The 20547-nt window shown below is 33.2% G+C and overlaps 1 protein-coding gene and 1 pseudogene across 3 annotated transcripts in view; one reads left to right on the top strand and one right to left on the bottom strand.

Annotated features, from left to right (window-relative positions):
- HOOK1 (hook microtubule tethering protein 1) overlaps positions 1–20547 on the bottom strand; it is a 67197-nt gene that overhangs the window by 11686 nt on the left and 34964 nt on the right. For all 3 annotated transcript variants that reach the window (XM_060139914.1, XM_060139913.1, XM_060139915.1), the window contains 8 exons: positions 15092–15232; positions 13758–13959; positions 12829–12939; positions 7199–7286; positions 7051–7111; positions 5253–5393; positions 3346–3439; positions 253–287 (listed from right to left, as the gene is read on the bottom strand). In XM_060139914.1, the coding sequence (XP_059995897.1) occupies positions 253–287; positions 3346–3439; positions 5253–5393; positions 7051–7111; positions 7199–7286; positions 12829–12939; positions 13758–13959; positions 15092–15232 (873 nt within the window). The remainder of the gene's footprint in view (positions 1–252; positions 288–3345; positions 3440–5252; positions 5394–7050; positions 7112–7198; positions 7287–12828; positions 12940–13757; positions 13960–15091; positions 15233–20547) is intronic.
- Positions 12965–13379, top strand: LOC132516461 (large ribosomal subunit protein eL43-like; annotated as a pseudogene).

Consider the following 20547-nt stretch of genomic DNA (forward strand, 5'->3'; position numbering starts at 1 on the left):
TGACAGTTGTCTGCTTTATAAACTCTTCAAACGACATTAGCGATAAAAAAATGTAGGAGTTTGGGATCATGAGCAGGTAGGCTGACCCTTTTACCATGTTCTTCTTTTCACTTTTGGTAGCAGTGGTGAACACTGAATTGGCATCAGCGTTTTTACTTTTAATAAACAAAATCAGAAAAGGATATTAATAACTTCAGAAGCTTTTAAAACCCTTCCCCTCTCATATTTGAAATGAAAATTAGTTTTACTTACATATGAGCTTCCAACTTCTGCTTTAGTTTGCTGGACTATAAAAATTAGAAAAAGTTGCTGTAAGATAACTATTGTGACAAAGGTAAGTTTTCCAGACATTGAAATCTCTTTACCTCCTTTTGAAGGGATACTATATAAAATTATAAATGTTTTAAAAATTTGTATTTCTAATAACATACTTTTAAAAACAGGAAATTTTAGGTATATTCTTACTTCAAAGAAGAAAGAGAAAGAGAATAGGAAATTAAATTAGGAAGAGTAAGTGTAATAGCAGAAAGAAAAATACTTCATATTTTTGAATACAATGAAAATAAAATTTGAACTCAAAGGAAAATAGCAAATGCAAGCTGAATGTGATATATTGAGGAGTATCAAACATTTAAACTCCTAAAGAATCATCCATCTAAAACACAAATTTTAGGATTTTAGACCTTCACTAAAGAATAGACTTAATGAACAAAAATTATCTCTATAATAAAACTTTATCATTATAAATGCAAGCACTTTCAATATTAACATCAAAATGAAGCAATTGGATTTTGTTAAAAAATAAAATTTAAAACACAAAATTTCCTCTTTAAAAGAACTTAGGAATTTAGGAATTAGATTGCAAAAAGGAATTTAGATTGCAATACTAGTTCTGTATCATCTACCAAATAGTTTGAAGAGTTTAAAATATATAATCTAAAATGTAATTTGGACACCAATAAATGTTTTTAAAAAGATAAATTTAAAATCCTTAAAACACTGCAATCCAAAATGGACTACCCCAAAATGATCCCATTTAAAAATATTTTTTAATGTGGCTTAAAAAAATTTGTATTAGAGAGGTTACAATACTGTATATATGCACATATGAGATGCTGCCATGTATGAGATGATTTCTATTTTCCAAGCCCCCAGGGAAAAAAGAGAAAATCATATAAAGCATATAAAAGACAGAAAGAAAACTCAACCCTTTCAATCTTCCTTTTCATCTCTTTATTTACTCTCCCTCATCAATAAAAGTAGAGTTACCTAACATTCTATCCAATCAATATCTAACACACATCTAGCCCTATCTTTTTTTTTTGGAACAGAAAAAGTTTTATGGAAGGGCCAAGCAAGAAGAATGGGCAGCTTATGCTCAAAAAGCCTAAACTCCCTGATGGTTTTCAGGGAAGAGTTTTTATAGGCAAAATTTTGAGGGAGGGCTGCAGGGTGCATGACCTTTCTCTGATTGGTTGGTGGTGAGGTAACAGGGCAGTGCTCTAGAAATCATGTGCTCAGCCTGAAGTTACCATCCTCCACCTGGGTGGGGATCTTACTTCCTGTAGAAGAACTCAGAGATATATTGTTATGTATATCCTTTGAGGAGGAACCAGGACCATGCTTCATCTACACTGTTGTTTCTTGACCGCTCCTCCTCTGTTTCTGCATTCCCTCCCTTCCCTAATTAGTAACTGTTTGAATCTGCCCTTTAGAACTCAGGTAAGTTCTAGGAGGCCAAAGCCTTTTTCCTTAAAACATGAAATGGGAGACAGAGAAAGACTTTTGTACCTGAGAGGGCCCTACAGCGTCCCGCTCAGTTTCAAGCATGCTTATTGGGATCATTGTTTCTAAGCCTCTTCCATGAGCAGAGCTAGGAAATATGCACACACACACATACACAATGCACATACACAACATACTTTTTTTGTATGTATGTTATAGTCAACAAAAAGGGCTTTTTGTTGAAATGAACATTTTGTCCTTCATTTTGCTTCCTAGACTCCCAATAGCATAGCCCACTGAGGAGCTATCGGCACAAAGCCCATTTAGTATTTTGAAGTCTTTGTGGAGAAAGAAAGCAGTTCTTCAATTTGAGTTTATGGATCCAACTCCCATTTCAATGTTGTTCATTTTCTCTCTAATATATTAGTTCAAAAAAAATCTCTGCTCATCGATACTATTTTACAAAGTCTATTTATATTTTCCAAATGCCAAACTTTCATCAAATAATTCTCTTGGGGGACTATTTGAGATGCAAGCTGTGGCAGAAAAGAAGAGGAAAGAATGGTCTGTGGGCCCACCTGTGCTTTGCTCTCATTCTGTAAGTTTGCTAGTTGCAAGTCCAGACTGAGAATGAGCTACACAGGTTGTGAACACAACAGAAACACACTTTCTTACAAGGGATATTAACAAGAATATGGCCCTGAGTCCTAATTTTAGCTTAAATGCTAGGCTATAAAAGAAGTACAAGGGACACTAGATTAAGGAAGGATTTAGTCTATACTGAAAAGCATGAAAATAGGATGGCAAGTGCAAAAGAATCAAGGGCAGATATTCAGTTTCTGTCACACTTCCCAATGGAAACAGAGGAAAATATTTGCTGTAATACTTGTGTGGTCTTGAAGACAGGTCCAATGTGTCAAGTATGACATCAGCCCTATCTTTTTGTTGTTGTTTTAGTTAAATACATTCCTCCCTCAATTATTACTTCTTCTCCTCTCAGTATATAGAGATTGAACTATATAAACTTTGCTAGTTCTATTCAGACTTAGGCTGTTTGATCTTTTTAAGTTCTCTTACCTCTGCCCTCACAATTGTTTGCCATCAAAAACCATGAGAAATGGCAAGGCCATGAGTCTGTATGAAAGGAGGGAAGAAATAAGGGGTGATGTACTTCAAGACTGCTTTAAGGTTTCTGTCCTTTGGAGGTTGATGTGACCTACTTCTCGAATGTTCTTTTGGTAGAAATCACTTTCTCATTCTCTCTTTTCCTCTATTCTGACTGCAGATTACTCTCACTAGGGTTTTCTCAGGCCAGTCGTGTTGGGATCCCAGCAAAACTGTGAGGGCCTCAATTGTAGCATGCTCCCAATCAGGAATTACCATGAACTTAAGGGTAGCTGTTGAAGTAGGACAGATAGAAATCACCTTCCAATCCATATGATCAATTTATAGGCTTCAAGTTGGCAAAATCACTGCATCTGTTATGCATATATATATGGTATTTAAGGGCACCTCCAATGATAAGGGTAGCACTTTCAAGGACAAGATTAATTTGGACATCAGGACCTATTACAGAGTGTCCATACACAACAGAATTATCATAACTTTTAAGTTACTTACACTTTCTCCTTCAGACTTGGAGCCTTGTTCTTGCAGAGACTTCTGGAGGTCCTCAATCTGCTGCTGCAATTCTCGAATTTGTTCTTTGCTCAGCCTATTATGAGATGAATCACACGTGTTTATTTGTACTGAAAGTCAAAGTAGTTAAGGATCTATAAAGGTGCATTTATGCAATTTAACTCATAATGTATACATTTAATAGCAATAACCAAAGCTGAACAATTATCTGTGGCTAGGTATAATATATGGTATAGTAGCCTACTTTCAAGGAAATATTCTTTAAAAAAAGACATTTTTATCCTGAAAGCATACATGCCCACATTTAAAAATTTAAGGTTCTTAATGAGTCAGCGGCAAAGCATAACGTTTCTGCACTGTACTCACTGGTATAAAAATCAGAAAACTAGCTCAGTTTTCCTTCAGTTGTATTTTTAATGAATGGAAATTAGGTTTCCATTTCTTGTTTCAGATTTCACAGGGTGTTGGGAGAAGAGGAAGGCCACCATTTTCCAACCATTTCTTCATGACTTTTATTTCAACTAAAGAGATTGGCACTAGCAACTACTGCAGCTTTTTAACTTGGCAAAATCTCATTAAAGGTGGATGGGATGGGGGTGGGGTGGAAGGGAGGTCTAAGAGGGAGGGGATGTATGTATACGTATAGCTGATTCACTCTGTTGTACAGCAGAAACTAACACAACACTGTAAAGCAGTTATACTCCAGTCAAAAAAAACAAAAAAACAAAAAACCCTGCTTAATCATTACTGCCATTGAAGTTACCAGCAAGAGAGAGAGAGTTACTATCTGTCTGACTTTCTCTCTTCATATATATATGACACAACACACCTGCCCATCATGACACTCCATTTTTCCAATATTACAGTTATCACATAATAATTATCTATTCACATGTCTATCTTCCTATATTAACAGCTGAAACTTAGGATCTCCAGTGCTGATATTGAACCATATAAAACAGCAATATTTAATGATCTCTTCAGAAAGCTAAAACGTTATTTTTCTTTTAACTGCAGTTGATGTAATAGTATACATACAAGTTGAGAGACAAGGTTCAAGTGTCTTTAAAATTCCTGGTGGTCTCTAAGATCCAATAAAGGTAGGTCAGATAAATCCAAATACCTTCATTGTCAGTATGCTATTGTAAGAGGCAGGTTAGCAAAGTGGTTAAAGAGCACAGACTCTGAAGTCAGATTGACAGAGGGTTCAAATGCAGGATCCAGAACTTACTAGCTGTGTAACTTTGGGCAAGTTACACCTTGCACCTCAGCTTCCTTGTCCATAAAAAAAGAGATAATTATAGTTACTACTTCATAGAGTTATTGTGAGAATTTACTGAGTTAATATTAAAAAGTGCTTAGAAAAGTGCCTGGCACTAGTAAGCATCATATAAACGTTATTTTTTTTAAACATTATAATTTTTGAACACCTCATTGATATCAGATAAGTACACCACTTGCTTTAAACACATTATCTGTAATCTTCATAAGAACCTGCAAATAGGTGTCATCTCCAATTTATAGCTGAGGACACTAAGTGTGAATTTAAGTAACTTGCCCAGTTTAAGTAGAGGTGGAATTCAAATTTGACTCCACAATCTACGTACCATCTATGCACAAGACTCCAGCTGAAAACCAGATTGTCATTTATTCATCTGTTAATTTTTTGTCATTTGTGAAGACATCTAAATGAAATTCAAGAATAAGCAACTTGCTTTAACAAAGTCTGCTAAAAATAGTGGGTAGTGAGAGATGAAAAAACAAAAATCGAAACTTGTGCAAATCCTAATTATTGGAACTACAATATCTTCCACTTCTGCGAATCAAGATTCTGTGGTTAGGTAATTAAATCTCTATGACTATCAATTATGAAGGAGTGTGTCAGTCACCTCTGCTCAGTTTCCAATTCATTCATCTTGCGGTGCTTCTGTTCCAGCTGTTCCTGAAGTTCTTCAATACGTTCATTCTCAGTACCTTCCTGCTGTAATCGAAGCATCTTATTTTCATGTTGCAGTCGAATAAACACCTCCCTGATGTTAAAAAGCAATTAAAAACAATTTTTTTTAAGTATAAGAGTTTTTTAAATTCTTTGCTTTTTAAAAAAGAAAATTCCTGTCCACTCGCTAGCTGTCATTTTGAAACGTTACCAAAGCTTCTGAAAGTTCTTAAGAAAAAACTGTGCATTGTAGTACTATGTCTCAAAAAAACAAATGGTAAGTTTTTAAAGGTACAGGTATAAGATTATATGTCAATAAATGTTTATTATGTAAATCCCTAAGAGATGATATGAATTATTTTACTTTGATAATTTAGAAACTATTCACACTAAAGGTAATATATAGCACATCCTTAGAAAACATATAAATAAAAAGCAGTAGATTTAAGAAACTACAGTTTGCTTTAAATTTTTAAGTATACTTTTATGATAATGACAGTCATATGAGTGTCTCTAGACATTTTGTTTTTAGAAAAAATTTTTATTAAAGGTTTACATACATGTTTTTAAAAATGCAAATGATAGGAATGGTATTAAATTAAAAAGTAATGCTTCCTACCTGCTGCCCTCCTAAATTCCATTCCCCAAAAGCAACTAATTTTAATTAATCACAATATTTGTTCTCCTGAATGCCAGCACCATCACTTTAAAAAATGGCTATTTTTAAATGATTAATATCACTGGATATTACTAACTAAAAAGTGCAAGTTAGTTTCCAGCCCAGCATGTAAGGAGCTCTATCTTAACAGCAAAAAGCTGAACAAATTGAAAATCAACAACTTTATAAACATTATGCAAAGTGAAAGAAGTCACTCACAAAAGGACGCATATTGTATGATTCCATGTATATGAAATGTCCACAATAAGCAAATCCATAGGGACAGAGTAGATTACTGGTTGCCTGGAGCTGGCGATGGAGGGGAGGCAGGAATGGGGAATGGCTGCTAATAGGTACAGGGAATCTTTTGTGGAGGATGAAAATGTTCTAAAACTAGATAGTGATGATGGTTATACAACTCTGTGATTACACTAAAAACCACTGAACTGTATATTTGTAAACGGGTGAATTATATCTCAATAAAGCTGTTTAAATAAAGAGTAGAATTAGAAGTAATTAACAAATAAAACTGTTGTCACAAAAAAGGAAAAGAAAACTTTATACCAGATTAGTCAAATACCTAGAAGTAAACATAGCGGTAAAATACCAAAATTAAAGTTAGGTCAAGAGGAACCTCTAAAATTTGTATTTTGTTTAACTCCAGCTTAATCCTCCTGCAATTGACAGCTCCTCTCCTATTTTTTTCACCAGTGTGGATCTGAATGCCAAGTATTAAAAAGGTTTTCCTTAGTGTTTAAAAGAGGAAATTCCTGTCCACTCAATAGCTGTCATTTTAAAGTATTACCAAAGAGATTAAGGATAAAAAAATAAGTTAAACACAATAAAGGCTGTATTATATAAACTAGAATATGTTATTCAGCTAGTAAGTGAAATTTTATTTCTGGTAAATTTTTAAGCTTCCATAGTAGCAATAACAATCTGATTTAGAAAGCATAAGCATGAGACAAAGTAATTTTCAAGCCCTATGACTTGTAAAATGGAAAATGTTAAAGGCTTAGAAATTTACAAAAGGAAGAAGAAATCACGTTTCTAATATTAAGTATGGGTTATCAATTAATAAAAACAAGTTTACCTATATTCCACTGGCATAATCTCAGCAGCAAGATTCTCATAGCTTTTTGTAGCAGATGCATCTAAACAACATCAGCAACAAAAAAATAGATTAACATTTCAGTATATCTACCATTAACAAAATCATTTCTAAATGCAACAAAATTCACCTGTTTGGTTTAGGTGATCCTGTTGTACTTGTGAACATCGAAGCTCTTCATTTGTTTCTTTCAGAGTATCAAGCTGTTCTATTAGTCTCTAAAAAAGAATTGTTTATATAAGCAAAATATTTAATTCTGCCCACAGGCAATTTAATTTATGCTTAGCATAATTTATCTTAATTTAATTTGATAATTGTTCCTTAATTAAAAATGACAATGTTTTAGTTTTAGTGCTAAGGGGTAATTTCTCTTGTATAAATCACATAAATAATAGACTTTATACAACACAAAGCTTGTGATTTTCCCCATTAGATAGTTTATCTTTGAACCAAATGAATGTAATTATGCAACAGAGCACAAATATGCAACTGTAGAGTAATAAAAGTACATGGACTTTGGAGGCAAATAGATTGTGCCCCGAATTCAGTTTCACTATTTCCAGCTATACTATCTAAGGCAAGTTATTGATTCTTTGGCTTTAGATCATTATCATCAAAATGAGAATACTGATTCATAAGCCCCTGCAAAGGTGTTCTGAGTAGCGAATGAGATAAAGTTTTTCTAATATCTAGACTATAGTCTGGTGTGTAAGAGATGCTGGAGACTTGTTATTTCCTTCTATTACTCTAAGTAGCATACTGGAAGTATGAATTTGTGGAAAAACATTATTTCCTAGGGATAGCATGCTAGGACTTCATATCATTGGCTATTTTATTTTACAGCTGACAGCCAATGACAAATTTCTACACTCTGTACAAAAGGCTCATGTTTAAATGATTTTCCTGGAACTTGAAAAGCACTTTAACATAAAATCATATTTTAAATGTTATATTTCAAATCAGTAAACAAAACTCTACTTAGTCCATTATGTGGTTCAAATCAACCTAACAGTAAATTGGTTAGGGTCCAAGGGTCCTGACTCCAAGGGTCCTTAGGCCAGAGTGCACAGATGCCGTAGGAATCTCTGAACATGAACACTATAAACTATAACTACAGTCAGGCATGAGGACCCCTATAAATCTGTTCCTTCATAAATGCAATGCAAACACTAGCTAATTTGTCAAAATCAACTTTTCCAGAACTCTGAAAATTAACCAAGGGTCGGCCGTGATCTGAGGAGCACTTGTTAAAGAAACTCTGCTAAATCTCAGAACAGTGAGCTTTTTGTTCTTTTAACTATTCTTACTACTATCACCCTCTCCCCAACTCTGGAGTAGCCTTGAAAACCAGCAGACTTTCAATCTTTGTAGCTTTGTTCCTGTTTTTTGTTTTGGCCGCACCACACAGCTTAGTTCCCTGACGAGGGATTGAACTCAGGCCCACGGCAGTGAAAGTACTGAGTCTTAACCACTGTACCACCAGAGAATTCCCTCTCAATTTCTATGGCTTTGAAAAACAGCAGCTTAGCCACCACCAGAATGGGCAGACTGGATATGAAACTCCTCCTAAAAAAGCCCATGCTTAGAGAACTGTCACTATCTGGTCTGTCTAGAAGCACCCTGGAGAAGCCCCAGTCATACTTTTCATTGATTGATTTGTCAAAAACAATCATCAGCAATTGTTTTCACTATAGCTGCTGGAGGCTGTGATGCCAGTTAGGGCAAGCAAGAGCCTTGCCAAAACCTTACAAGGAAGAGCTGAGAAACAAGAAATCCATAGAGGACTTAGAAAAGTTCTGACATATCCCTGGAGATCCAGGAGGCCAGCTATATATAGAGTTGTGTGCATGCCCAGAAAAGACCTGAGAGGGCCCCAATGTCTCAGCTCTGGATAAACTTAAGGCCCTGTGCAAATAGGAAATAAAGGCAAAGGCAGAGTTTGAAATTGCCTAAGAATTGAAGATGTTTTCCAAAATACACACTGAGTCCTTTGGCAAAGGTTGGGAGAGTTATTGGCTCAAGGCATCTATGGAAATATCTGACTAATCATTAACTGATCTCAATGGTAACTGAGCAGAGAATTCAGTGGTTGAACATTACAAAGAAAGAAGATTTTATAGAATTAGTCCAAAAGAGTCACTAAAAAAAACAGCAATAAAAACAAACTCTGAGGTTGAAGGAAAATCTGGATTTCCAGAGTTGAAATATTATATTATTTTAAAGGTCATATTTTCAAAAAAAGTATGAAACATGCAAAGAAACAGGACAGTCCCAATGCAGGAAAAAAAAAGACAAACAGTTAACAGAAAAAGTCAATAAGATGACCCTAGTGGGTGGACACACTAGATAAAGACTTCAAGTGAGCTAAAACCTAAAAAGCAGGAAAAAATTTTCAACTCATTCTGTGTGGTATCATCTTGATACCAAAACCAGGCAATGACATCAAAAGAGAACTACCAACCAATATCTCTTATAATATAGATGGGAAAACACTCAACAAAATACTAGCAAATTGAATCTAGCAATATATAAAAAGGATTATACCCTATGACCAAGTGGAATTTACCTCAAGAATGCAAACTGATTTAATATCAAAAATCAGTGTAATATACCACATTAATACAATAAAAGACAAAAACCACACATCATCTCACTGACCCAGAAAAAGCAGATGACAAAATCCAAAAACCTTTCAGGATAAAAACATGCAACAAACTAGGAATAAAATGAAACTTCTTCAACCTGATAGAGGGCATCTACAAACAAAACCCACAGCTAGTAACATACATAATGATGAAAGAGTGAATGCTTTCTCCCTAATATCAGAAACAAGAGAAGGATATCCACCCTTGCCATTTCTATTCAACAAAGTACTGGAGGTTCTAGCCAGAACAATTCGACAAGAAAAGGAAATAAAAGGCATCCAGATTGCGAAGGAAGAAGTAAAACTACTTGTATTTGCAGATGTCCTGATCTTCTATATAGAAAATCCTAAAGAATCTACTAAAAACTATTAGAAATACTAAGTGAATCCAACAAGGATGCAAAATACAAGATCAGTGTTCAAAAATCAATTGTATTTCTATACATTAGCATTGAAAAATCCAAACATGAAACTGAAAAAATAATTTCATTTATAATGGTAACAAAAAGAATAAAACACTCATGAATAAAGCTTTAAAAGGTGCAGTCTTGTACAAGGTAAACTACAAAACATTGTTGAAAGAAGCTAAAGACCTAAATAAATGGAATGTTATCCTACAGTCATGGATCAGAAAGTTAATGCTATTAAGGTGGCCAGATTTCCAAACTGATCAACAAATTCAGGCAATCCCTATCAATATCTCAATCTGGCTATTCTTCAGGAATTGCTAATCTGATCCTAAGATTCATATGAAATGCTAGGGACCCAGAATAACCAAAACAATAGCTTTAAAAAGAAGAACAAAGTTGGAGAACTCATACTTTCCAATTTCAAAACTTACTACAAAGCGCCAGTAATCATGACAGTGTGGTACTAGCATAAAGCTAGACATACACATCAATGACAAAGAAAAGCCGAGAAATAAAGTCATATATTTATGGCCAAATGATTTTTTTTTACTTAAAAAAACTAATACACTTTTTTGCAGAAAAACTGAACAGATAGTACAAAGTTCCCATATATTCCCTCATCTCCCCCCATTCCCCAATTTTCCCTATTATTAACATCTTTCATTATTGTGGTTACCTGTAAGAAATGATGAGCCAATATAATAATAATATTATTATTAACTAAAGGACATAGCTTACATTAGGGTTCATTCTTTCTGTTTCACTTTTATGAGTTTTGACAAAGGTATATCCATCATTACAGTATCATGGTCAATTGATTTTTAACAAGGGTACCAAGACAATTCAATGGGGCAAGTCTTGTCAACAAATGGTGCTGGGACAACTGAATATACACACACAAAAGAATAGAGTTAGAAACCTATCTCACACCACATAAAAAATTAATTCAAAATTGATCACAGAGTAAATATAAGAGCTAAAACTATAAAACTCTTAAAAGAAAACATAGGAATAAATCTTTATAACCTTAAGGGGTTATTCAATGGTTTCATAGAAACACCACCATAAAACTAACAAAAGAAAAAATAGATAACCTTGACTTCATCAAATAAAAAAACTACTCTGCTGCAAAAAAAATACCATCAAAAAAAAAAAGTGAGAAGACAACCCACAAAATGGGAGGAAATATTTGCAAATCATGTATCTGACAAGGGACTTATATCCAGAATATATAAAGAACTCTTAGAACTTGAAATTAAAAAGGCAAATGACAAAACATGGGCAAATAATTTGAAGAGATATTTCTCAAAGATAATTAGAAATGGCCAATAAGTACATGCAAAGATGTTCAATATCATTAGTCATTAGGGAAATCAAAATCATAATGCTATACTACTTCATACCCACTAGGATAGCCAAAATTAAAATTTAATATACTTAGTCAAGGATGTGGAGAAATTAGATCTACAAATTGCTGGTGATAATGAAAAATGGTTCATCCACTTTAGAAAAGTCTGGTAGTTCTTAAAAAAGTTAAACATAGTTATCATATGATCCAGCAATACCATTCCTAGGTATATACTCAAGAAATGAAGGGACTTCCCTGGTGGTCCAGTGCTTGAAAATCTGTCTTGCAATGTAGGAGACACCAGTTCGATCCCTGGTCGGGGAACTAAGATCCCACATGCCGCACAACAACTAAGCCCGCGTGCCACAACAAGAGAGCCTGTGTGCTTTGGAGCCTGCGCACCACAACTAGAGAGAAGCCCACACACTGCAACTAGAGAGAAGCCCACGCGCTACAATGAAGATCCCGCGTGCTGCAAGGAAAGATCCCACGTGCTGCAACTAAGACCCAACGCAGCCAAAAAATAAATATTAAAAAAAAAAAGAAAACATACGTCCACATAAAGACTTGTACATAAATGTTTATAACCACATTATTCATTTAATAGGCAAAAAGTGGAAACAACCCAATGTCCATAAACTGATGAACAGATAAATAAAATGTGGTATATCCATACAATGGATTATTATTCAGCAATAAAAATGAAGTACTGACACACACTACAACATGGTTGAACCTTGAAAGCATTATGCTAAATGAAGGAATCCAGTTACAAAACCCACAAAGTGTATGATTATATATTCATATATATAATATTCGTATATTATATATATATTATATTCATATAATCTATAGAGACAGCAAGTAGATTAATGATTGCTAAGGCTGAGGGAAGGGAGGCCAGAATGCAGGGTAACTGCTAATGGGCACACGGTCTCTTTTTGCAGTGATGACAGTATTCTAAAATTTGATTGTGATAATGGTTTCACAACCCTGTGAATACACTAAACACCATTAAACTATACCTTTTAAATGGCTGAAATTTATGGTATATAAATTATATCCTAATAAAGCTATTAAAAAATTGCATCTATGGTCCTTGCTCTCAAGGAGCTGACAGTCTAGAGCTGGAAAACATGCACTGAGACATGACCTAGGCTCTGTGACTTCATCTTCCCATATGAAAGAAACTTACAAAACCCCATAAAAAATGTCTACAAGACTTTCTTTTATATCACCAATTTCAATTTGGAGAAAGACAGAACGGATTACATCACTTCCATTCTTAAAACAGCAAGGACAGTATTAAAAACTAAAACAAGACATACATATTACATATCAATTATATTTACATTTACCTCTTTTTCCTTAAGTAAAGCTTCGTGTTTTTCTTCAAGCCGCTTCATTTCAAATGCTAGTGTGTCCGCCCTTTTGGTTTCAGAGGAAAGTTTGACGTGAAGATCCTGAACCTTTTATCGGAAACAAAAGTACAAAATGAGAGTATATAATATTGATAGCTTTTCAGAGTTCAATAAATGAGAAACTGGAAATAAAATTTATACTAAGATTGATTATAGTCTAATTCTAAATATTTGTGGACTCTCTGGGCTTGGTCCTAGGTTGCAGCGACGTGGCTAAACGCATCAAGAAGGTTGGAATTGTGGGTAAATACGGGACCCATTATGGTGCCTCCCTCAGGAAAATGGTGAAGAAAACTGAAATCAGCCAGCATGCCAAATACACTTGCTCCTTCTGTGGCAAAACCAAGATGAAGAGATGAGCTGTGGGCATTTGGCACTGTGGTTCCTGCATGAAAACGGTAGCTGGTGGTGCCTGGACCTACAATACCACTTCTGCTGTCACAGTAAAGTCTGCCATCAGAGGACTGAAGGAACTGAAGGCCCAGTAAAGCACCACCATTTGAAATGTTGCTAGCCTATAAAAATTGGTTAATTTATATAACAAAAAAAAATATTTGTGGAAATGGCATGTAGATAAGAATAAACATAAGTTTTAAAATACACAAATAATAACTTAGCAAAAAAAAAAATATCAGCCTTCTACCCTGTTTATCTAGGTTGTTTGATAAACAGCAGAAGAGAATATTTTAGGCTATAACTCCATTCTCTAGGCATTTATCACTGGTTACCAGAAATACTAACAAAACAATAAAAATGTCCAAAAAATATACAAGCTCAGAAGCCAACAAAAATGTAAAAGACTTAGACAACTCAAAGTTAAACTCTTTTCAATTTTACTGATTTAAAAAATCAAGATATTTTCTTACCTGTCTCTTGTATGTTTCTAATTGTGTACGTGCTGCATTTGCCTTCTTTAATTCTTCTTCTAGGCTGACTGTATTATGCATATACATCATGTTTGTTTCCTGTAAAGTTTTCACCTGCTTGCGAAGGTCATTCAGATCTTGGAGCTTCTGACGATATATCTCAACTGTTGACTCCAGTTTATTTGCTTTATCAGAGGTAGCCCTATAATAACAAAGACTAAACATTACTGTGTAAAAACTAGTAAGTACACATAACAATGTTATTCTGGCTGTAAAATGAGTCTTCCCAATGAACTATCAATTGGTTAAAAAAAAATGAGAGGGACAGAGAAATCATAAACTTTGCGAGAACTTTGGAGACAGACTTAGGCCTAAAACTGTCTAAAGTTCAACCCTTCCGTTATAAAGTCATCAAAATAAAAATGCTTCAAATTTGACAAACTGAATTATCAAACTATTTTATATATCAGAAAAATGTATAAAAAAAGAATGGTTTTCTAAATATAATTGAACAATTCTGAGCTGCTCTGTAGCTTACAGGCCAATTGTGCTTTGTGCATAATATTTAATGTAGTTCTGCTCTAAGTATTTGATATACTAAGGAAGTTGACTCAACTTATAATTTGTTTAGCAAAGCACTTCCCTTTGGAGTTGTGCTTACCTGACAACTCGGCTAGAGCAAAAATAAATAAATAAACCAAACCACTTCAATATCACATGCAAGTTCAAATTAATGGTTATAAAGATTTCGTTTAAAATAAGGACATTAAAAACTGTGCAAGAAAATGGCTGATTAAAAAAATTTAACAGAAAATATAAAAGTCATGTGGATAGACTACTTGCTTCAGTAACATTTTACAGGCAAAAACTAAATATAAATTTTATATTGTCAAAGACTATAAGACAAACCTGAGATAACCTTGAAATAAATGCTAGGATTCTTATCTATATTTTATCAAATGTCAAAATGTGGTTTGTGACTGCATTTCCTTACACAAAAATTTCACAAGATATACTAGTAAGCACAAGAAAGTCAAGCCAAATGTATCTAAAAGTAACTCAGCTTACAAATTTTTAAGAAAAAGGTATCATTTTCTTAAATGAGAAATAAGAAAAAGGTTTATGAAACTGTCCTAACAAGAATCAAATGTTATCCTTAAACAGTCCATAACTATCAACAAGCATAAAAGAAGTAAAGACTAGGAGGCTGGATAAAAACTGATCAATACTTGATACATAGGGAAAACTCTAAGAATCCCTGATTAAAATATGGAATACTGAAATGACTAAGTAATAACTTAGAAGTGACATAATTATATTTAGACATGCCATACCTAAGAACATCTATTTCATCTTTCAGGGCTCTTGTTTCCTCAGCAAGACTAGTCAACTCATCATTCCTATGTTGAAATTCAATTAATTGCTTTTCAAGTTCTTCACAGTGAACACGGTAATCATCTTTTGCAGCTTCGAGCCTTGCATAAAGAAAACAAGTATTTATAATGTAATTTCCATTATTTGTTTTCTTACTGAGATATGAGCTTAGCAAAACTTACTTCTAAAATGTTTTTTTGGATTCTGCATTCAAAAGAAGAAAAACTAAAGTTTTCAGCTGTTGGTTTTAAAACAGACCTGAGAAGCAACAGATGTTCAGAATTTTCATTTTTACTTCTAAAACACTGAGCTTGGTTTTCTAGTTCAAACAGGAATTTTAATTTCAAAAGATGAAGAGAAAATGTATATATTAAAGTTATCCAAAAATATACATAGCGTGTAAAGTAGTAAAGTATTAACTCTAAGTATAGACTATGATAAAGAATAAATACTTCAAAGCCTAGAACAACAAAAACTAAAATGACAATACAGTAATTAAAATATTAAAAAATTATTTGATCAACTGAAAATAATGCAAAAAAGGAAGAAAAATAAACCCAAGACTAGATATAACAAATGAAAAATAGAAAATCGATAGACCTAAATACAGCCATGTCAAAAATTACATAAAAGTCAAATGGACTGAACATACCAATTAAAAAGGCAGCGACTATCAGACTGGATAAAAAAAAGCAAGGCTCAAATATATTTTAGTTACAAGAAATATTTTAAATATAAAGACACAATATATTAAAAGTAAAAAGATGAAAAAAAGTACCATGCAAACAGTAAGCAAAGAAAGCTGGGGTGGTTATATTAACATCAAAAAAATTTTAAAGACAAAAAGTATTACCAAAGATAAAGAGAGACAGTTCATAATAATAAAAGGGTCAATTTATCAGAAAGACATATCATAAAGGTATATATAAGTAAAAACAAAATTTTAAAATAGATAAAGCAAAAACTGACAGAATCAGAGATCCACAAATCGATAATTACTGTCGAAAATTTTAACATCAGTCTCCCAATAAATGATAGAACTAAACAAAAATGTCAGTAAAAATACAGAAAAGATCTGAATAACACTATTAACCAGTTTGATATAATTAATATTTATGATACAAGTCAGTCAAAAAAACAGAACACACATTCTTTGCAAGTACACATGGAACACTCACCACAATACAACATATGATGAGCAATAAAATAAGTATTATAAATATTAAAAGATTGAAGTCTCATGGAATATGTTCTCTAACCACAAGGAAATTAAATTAGAAATCAGTCACAATACGAAGTCTGTAGAAAAGCCTTAAATATTTAGAAATTAAACAACACATTTCTAAATAATCCCCAAGTCAAAGAAGAAATCACGAGGGAAATTAGAAAATATTTCAAACTGAATAATAATAGAAACACAATCAATCAAATTTTGGGGACCCAGCTAAATCAGTGCTTACAGGAAAATTTACAGCTTTAAAGGCTAATTTTAGAAATGAAGAAAGCCTTAAAATCAATCATCTAACTTGAAGAGGCTAAAAAAAGAAGGGCAAATTAAATCCAAAGGAAGTAAAATAAAGAAAGAACAGAGATCTAAAACTTACAATATGGAAAGTTAATAAAGGATGTTTGAAAAGATTAATAAAATTGATGAACCTCTAGCAAGAGTGACCAAGAAAAATGAAAGAAAACACAAATTACCAGTATCAGGAATGAAAAAGGAAATACCACTACAGCTCCTACAGTCACTAAAGGGACAATAAATAGAATATTATGAACAACTTTATGCCAATAAATTCAAAACTGAAATCAAATAAACATATACCTTGAAAAAAAGAATTTAGCAAACTGACATAAGATGAAACAGAAAATCTGAAAAGCCCTATGACCATTACTGAAATTACATGTGCCATTAAAAGCCCTTTCACAAAGAAAACCACAGATCCCATTGTTTTACTGATAAATTCTATCAAATACTGAAGGAAAAAATAGTATCATTCTTACATAAACTCTTTCAGAAAATAGAGGAGGAGAGAATACTTCCTAATTATTCTATGAGACTAGCAAAACTCTGATAACAAAACCTGAAAGACATTACAAGAGAAAAAAGTTACAGACCAGTATCTATTATAAAGACAGACACAAAAACACTTTCAACAAATTAGCAAACCAAATCCAGTCATATGTATATAAGACAATAAAATATGACCAATTGGTTTTCCCTAGAATACAAGATTTTTTAACATTCAAAAATTAATCATATTAAAAGAGTGAAAAAGAAAAACCAAACCATCTTCTCAAGACGCAGAAAAGTCATTTGACAAAAAATCAACACCAATTAATGATAAAACTTGTAGCAAGGCAGAAATAAAGGGGGAACTCCTTCAATCTGATAAAAAGCAAATTTAAAAACTCTACAGCTAGCTTCATAATTGACAGTACTTAATTGAACATTTTCTCCAAAGACCCAGAACAAACCAAGATGTTTGCTCTTGCTCAAAACAAAGAAGATAAATACAAGGCAGAAATAATACAAGGAAGAGGTAAAGCTCTATTAATAGACAAGGTGACTGTAGATTCCTTAGGATTTTCTACTTCAATAAACAACTAGAAGAATCAGTAAGGAAATTAAGAAACTTTGCAAGACAGAAAGGTTTCAAAATACAAGACACAAGTTTCAAGATACAAGATAAAAGTTTCAATATACAAAGATCAATTGTGTATCTATATATTAGCAGTAACTTTTCAGAATAATGTTTTGTGTTTGTAACAGCAAAAAAATTAAATATTTGGGAATAAAATTAACAGAAGACACACATAAAACTATGATGGAAACAACAGAAAATTGCTAGAGAAATTAGACTTAAATAGACGAAGATACTACATTCATAGACAGAAATTCTCAATATGGTCAAGGTATCAATCACATACAATCCAAATCGTAATCACAAAAGGTTGTTATTTTTACAGAAACTGACTAAAAAAGCAAAGGATAGAATAGCTAAAACAAATTTTGAGAAGAAAGAACAAAGTTGGAATACTCACACTACCTGATTTTAAATGACTTACTCTAGAGCCATAGTGATCAAAATCGTGTCTTATAGGCATAAAGATAGAAAAATTGATCAATGGGAAAGAACTGAGTCCAGAAAATGACCCAAATTTTATGGTTGTATCATTTTTCACAAAGGTGCCAAAGCAATTTGACAGAGTAAAATAAATTTCTTTTCAGCTGATGATACTGGAACAACTAAATACTCAGAAGGAAAATAAAAATAAAGCTTCGCATCCACACCTCACACTAGTTTCAAAAAATCAGTTCAAGATGGATCACAGACCTAAATGTGAAAGTTAAAACTATAAAGATTCTAGAAGAAAACCGTAGAGTGTATTTTCATGACAAGGGAGCAGACAAAGATTTCTCGGACAGTGCACGAAAAGCACTGATCTTAAAAATACTGATAAATCAGACTTCACCTAAGTTAAGAACTTTAACTCTTTCAGATACCATTTGAAAAATGAAAAGGCAAGCCAAGAATGGATGAAATATTACTACCTGTATATCTGACAAAGATTTTGTATCCAGAATATATATTTTTAAAACTCCTACAACTCAGTAATAAAGACAAACAACCCAATTTAAAAATAGGCTAACAGTGTGAAGAGACGATTCACAATGTAAGATATATTGCCAATAAGCACAAGAAAAGGGGCTTACCATATCATTAGTTATCAGGAAAATACAAATTAAAGCCACAATTCAACACCCTTAACACATCCCCTGGGATAACTAAAATTAAAAAGCTTGATAAAGCCAAGTTATGTTATACAGGCAGAGTAACTAGAGCAACCAGCAGCAAGCACTGCTGGTGGGAATGTAAAACAATATGAACACTTTGGGAAATGGTTTGCCAGTATCTTTTAACACTAAACACAGACATAATGTGTAACTCAGCAATACCAGTTCATTCATGTATTTGCCAACGAGAAATGAAAAAATATGTTCACAAAAAGTCTTATACTCCAATGTTCATACCAGCTTTATTTATATTAGCCAAAATCTGGAAACCCAAATGCCCATCTAAAGGAAAATGAATAAGCAAAATGTGTCATAATAAGAAATAATTCCATATAATGGAATACTACTCAGCAATAAAAAGGAATGAACTACTGATATATTCAGCAACATCTGTAAATTTCACAAATATGCTGAGCATAAGAAGCCAGTCACCAAAGAATTCATATTGCAGTTCAATTTATAAGAACTTCTAGATGAGAGAAAACATATCTATGGTGGAAAATAATCAGAAGAGTAATTACTCTCTGGGAGATAGGGGTTGACTGGGAAGGGGCATAGGGGAACTTTCTGTAGTGATAGAAATGATCTATCAAACAATAAAAGTGTGAGTTACAAAAATGTACGCATTTGTTAAAACATGCCAAATTGTACTCAGTATTTATTCATTTCACAATATGCAAATGTCATCATAAAAAAAACAGAACTGTAAATGTACTGAAGTCTAGTATTAGTTTGCTTTTTACAGAGGTATGGGTTAGCAATTCTTACTTCCTATGTGTTTTGGGATTGAGTAAATGAGAAAATGTATTGAGGAAAGTGGAAGCCAGGTTTCTCACTGTTGGAGAAGGGAGTTTCAATATGGAAATGGAGAAAATCAGAATGAACCCTGAAGTCACTGGACTAAAATGGAAGATGATAAGATGAACTCATTGTTCATAATTGTAGGTATGAAAATAAATGCAGATATGTGCATATACGCACGTGTGCAAACATGGACTGGTATGAACCTGTGCAAGAGTATTTCCTAGCTCTGTACACCAAGGTGGCTCAGAAGTAATGACAGAAAGTTTCATCTGGAGCATAGTTCTTTGTTTCTAAATAACATTCTCCACTAAAAGCAATAAGGACTTCTTGGAGAAATGGCTGATTCTAGAGTTGAGGAAGAATAAGAAGAGTCTGGAACATTTTGTTGTGCCAGTAAGTAAGAAAATACTCAAAGAAGGATAGCAACATGTTGAAATTGAAAGGTTTCTCAGTGGTCAAATCTGGGACAATTTAAACATCAAGACAAATGATGACAGTAATGGAACTATTGTCCATTGAATATCCATTACTATCAATAAATGGATCCATTTCCTAAATGCAATGCATGATCCCGGGTTAGATTCTGAACCAAGAAAAAAATTACCTATAAAGGACACTGAAATAGCTGCTGGAATTTGAATATGATCTGTGGATTAGATAATGATATTGTATCAATGACCAATTCACTATTTTGATCACTATGCTGTGATTTATAAGAGAATATCTTTGTTCTTAGGAAATACATACTGAAGTATATAGGGGTAAAGGGGCATGTCTCCAATTTACTCTCAAATGGTTCCAAAAACTAACACG

The sequence above is a fragment of the Lagenorhynchus albirostris genome, chromosome 2 (assembly GCF_949774975.1).
Source record: "Lagenorhynchus albirostris chromosome 2, mLagAlb1.1, whole genome shotgun sequence".
Lineage (NCBI taxonomy): Eukaryota > Metazoa > Chordata > Mammalia > Artiodactyla > Delphinidae > Lagenorhynchus > Lagenorhynchus albirostris.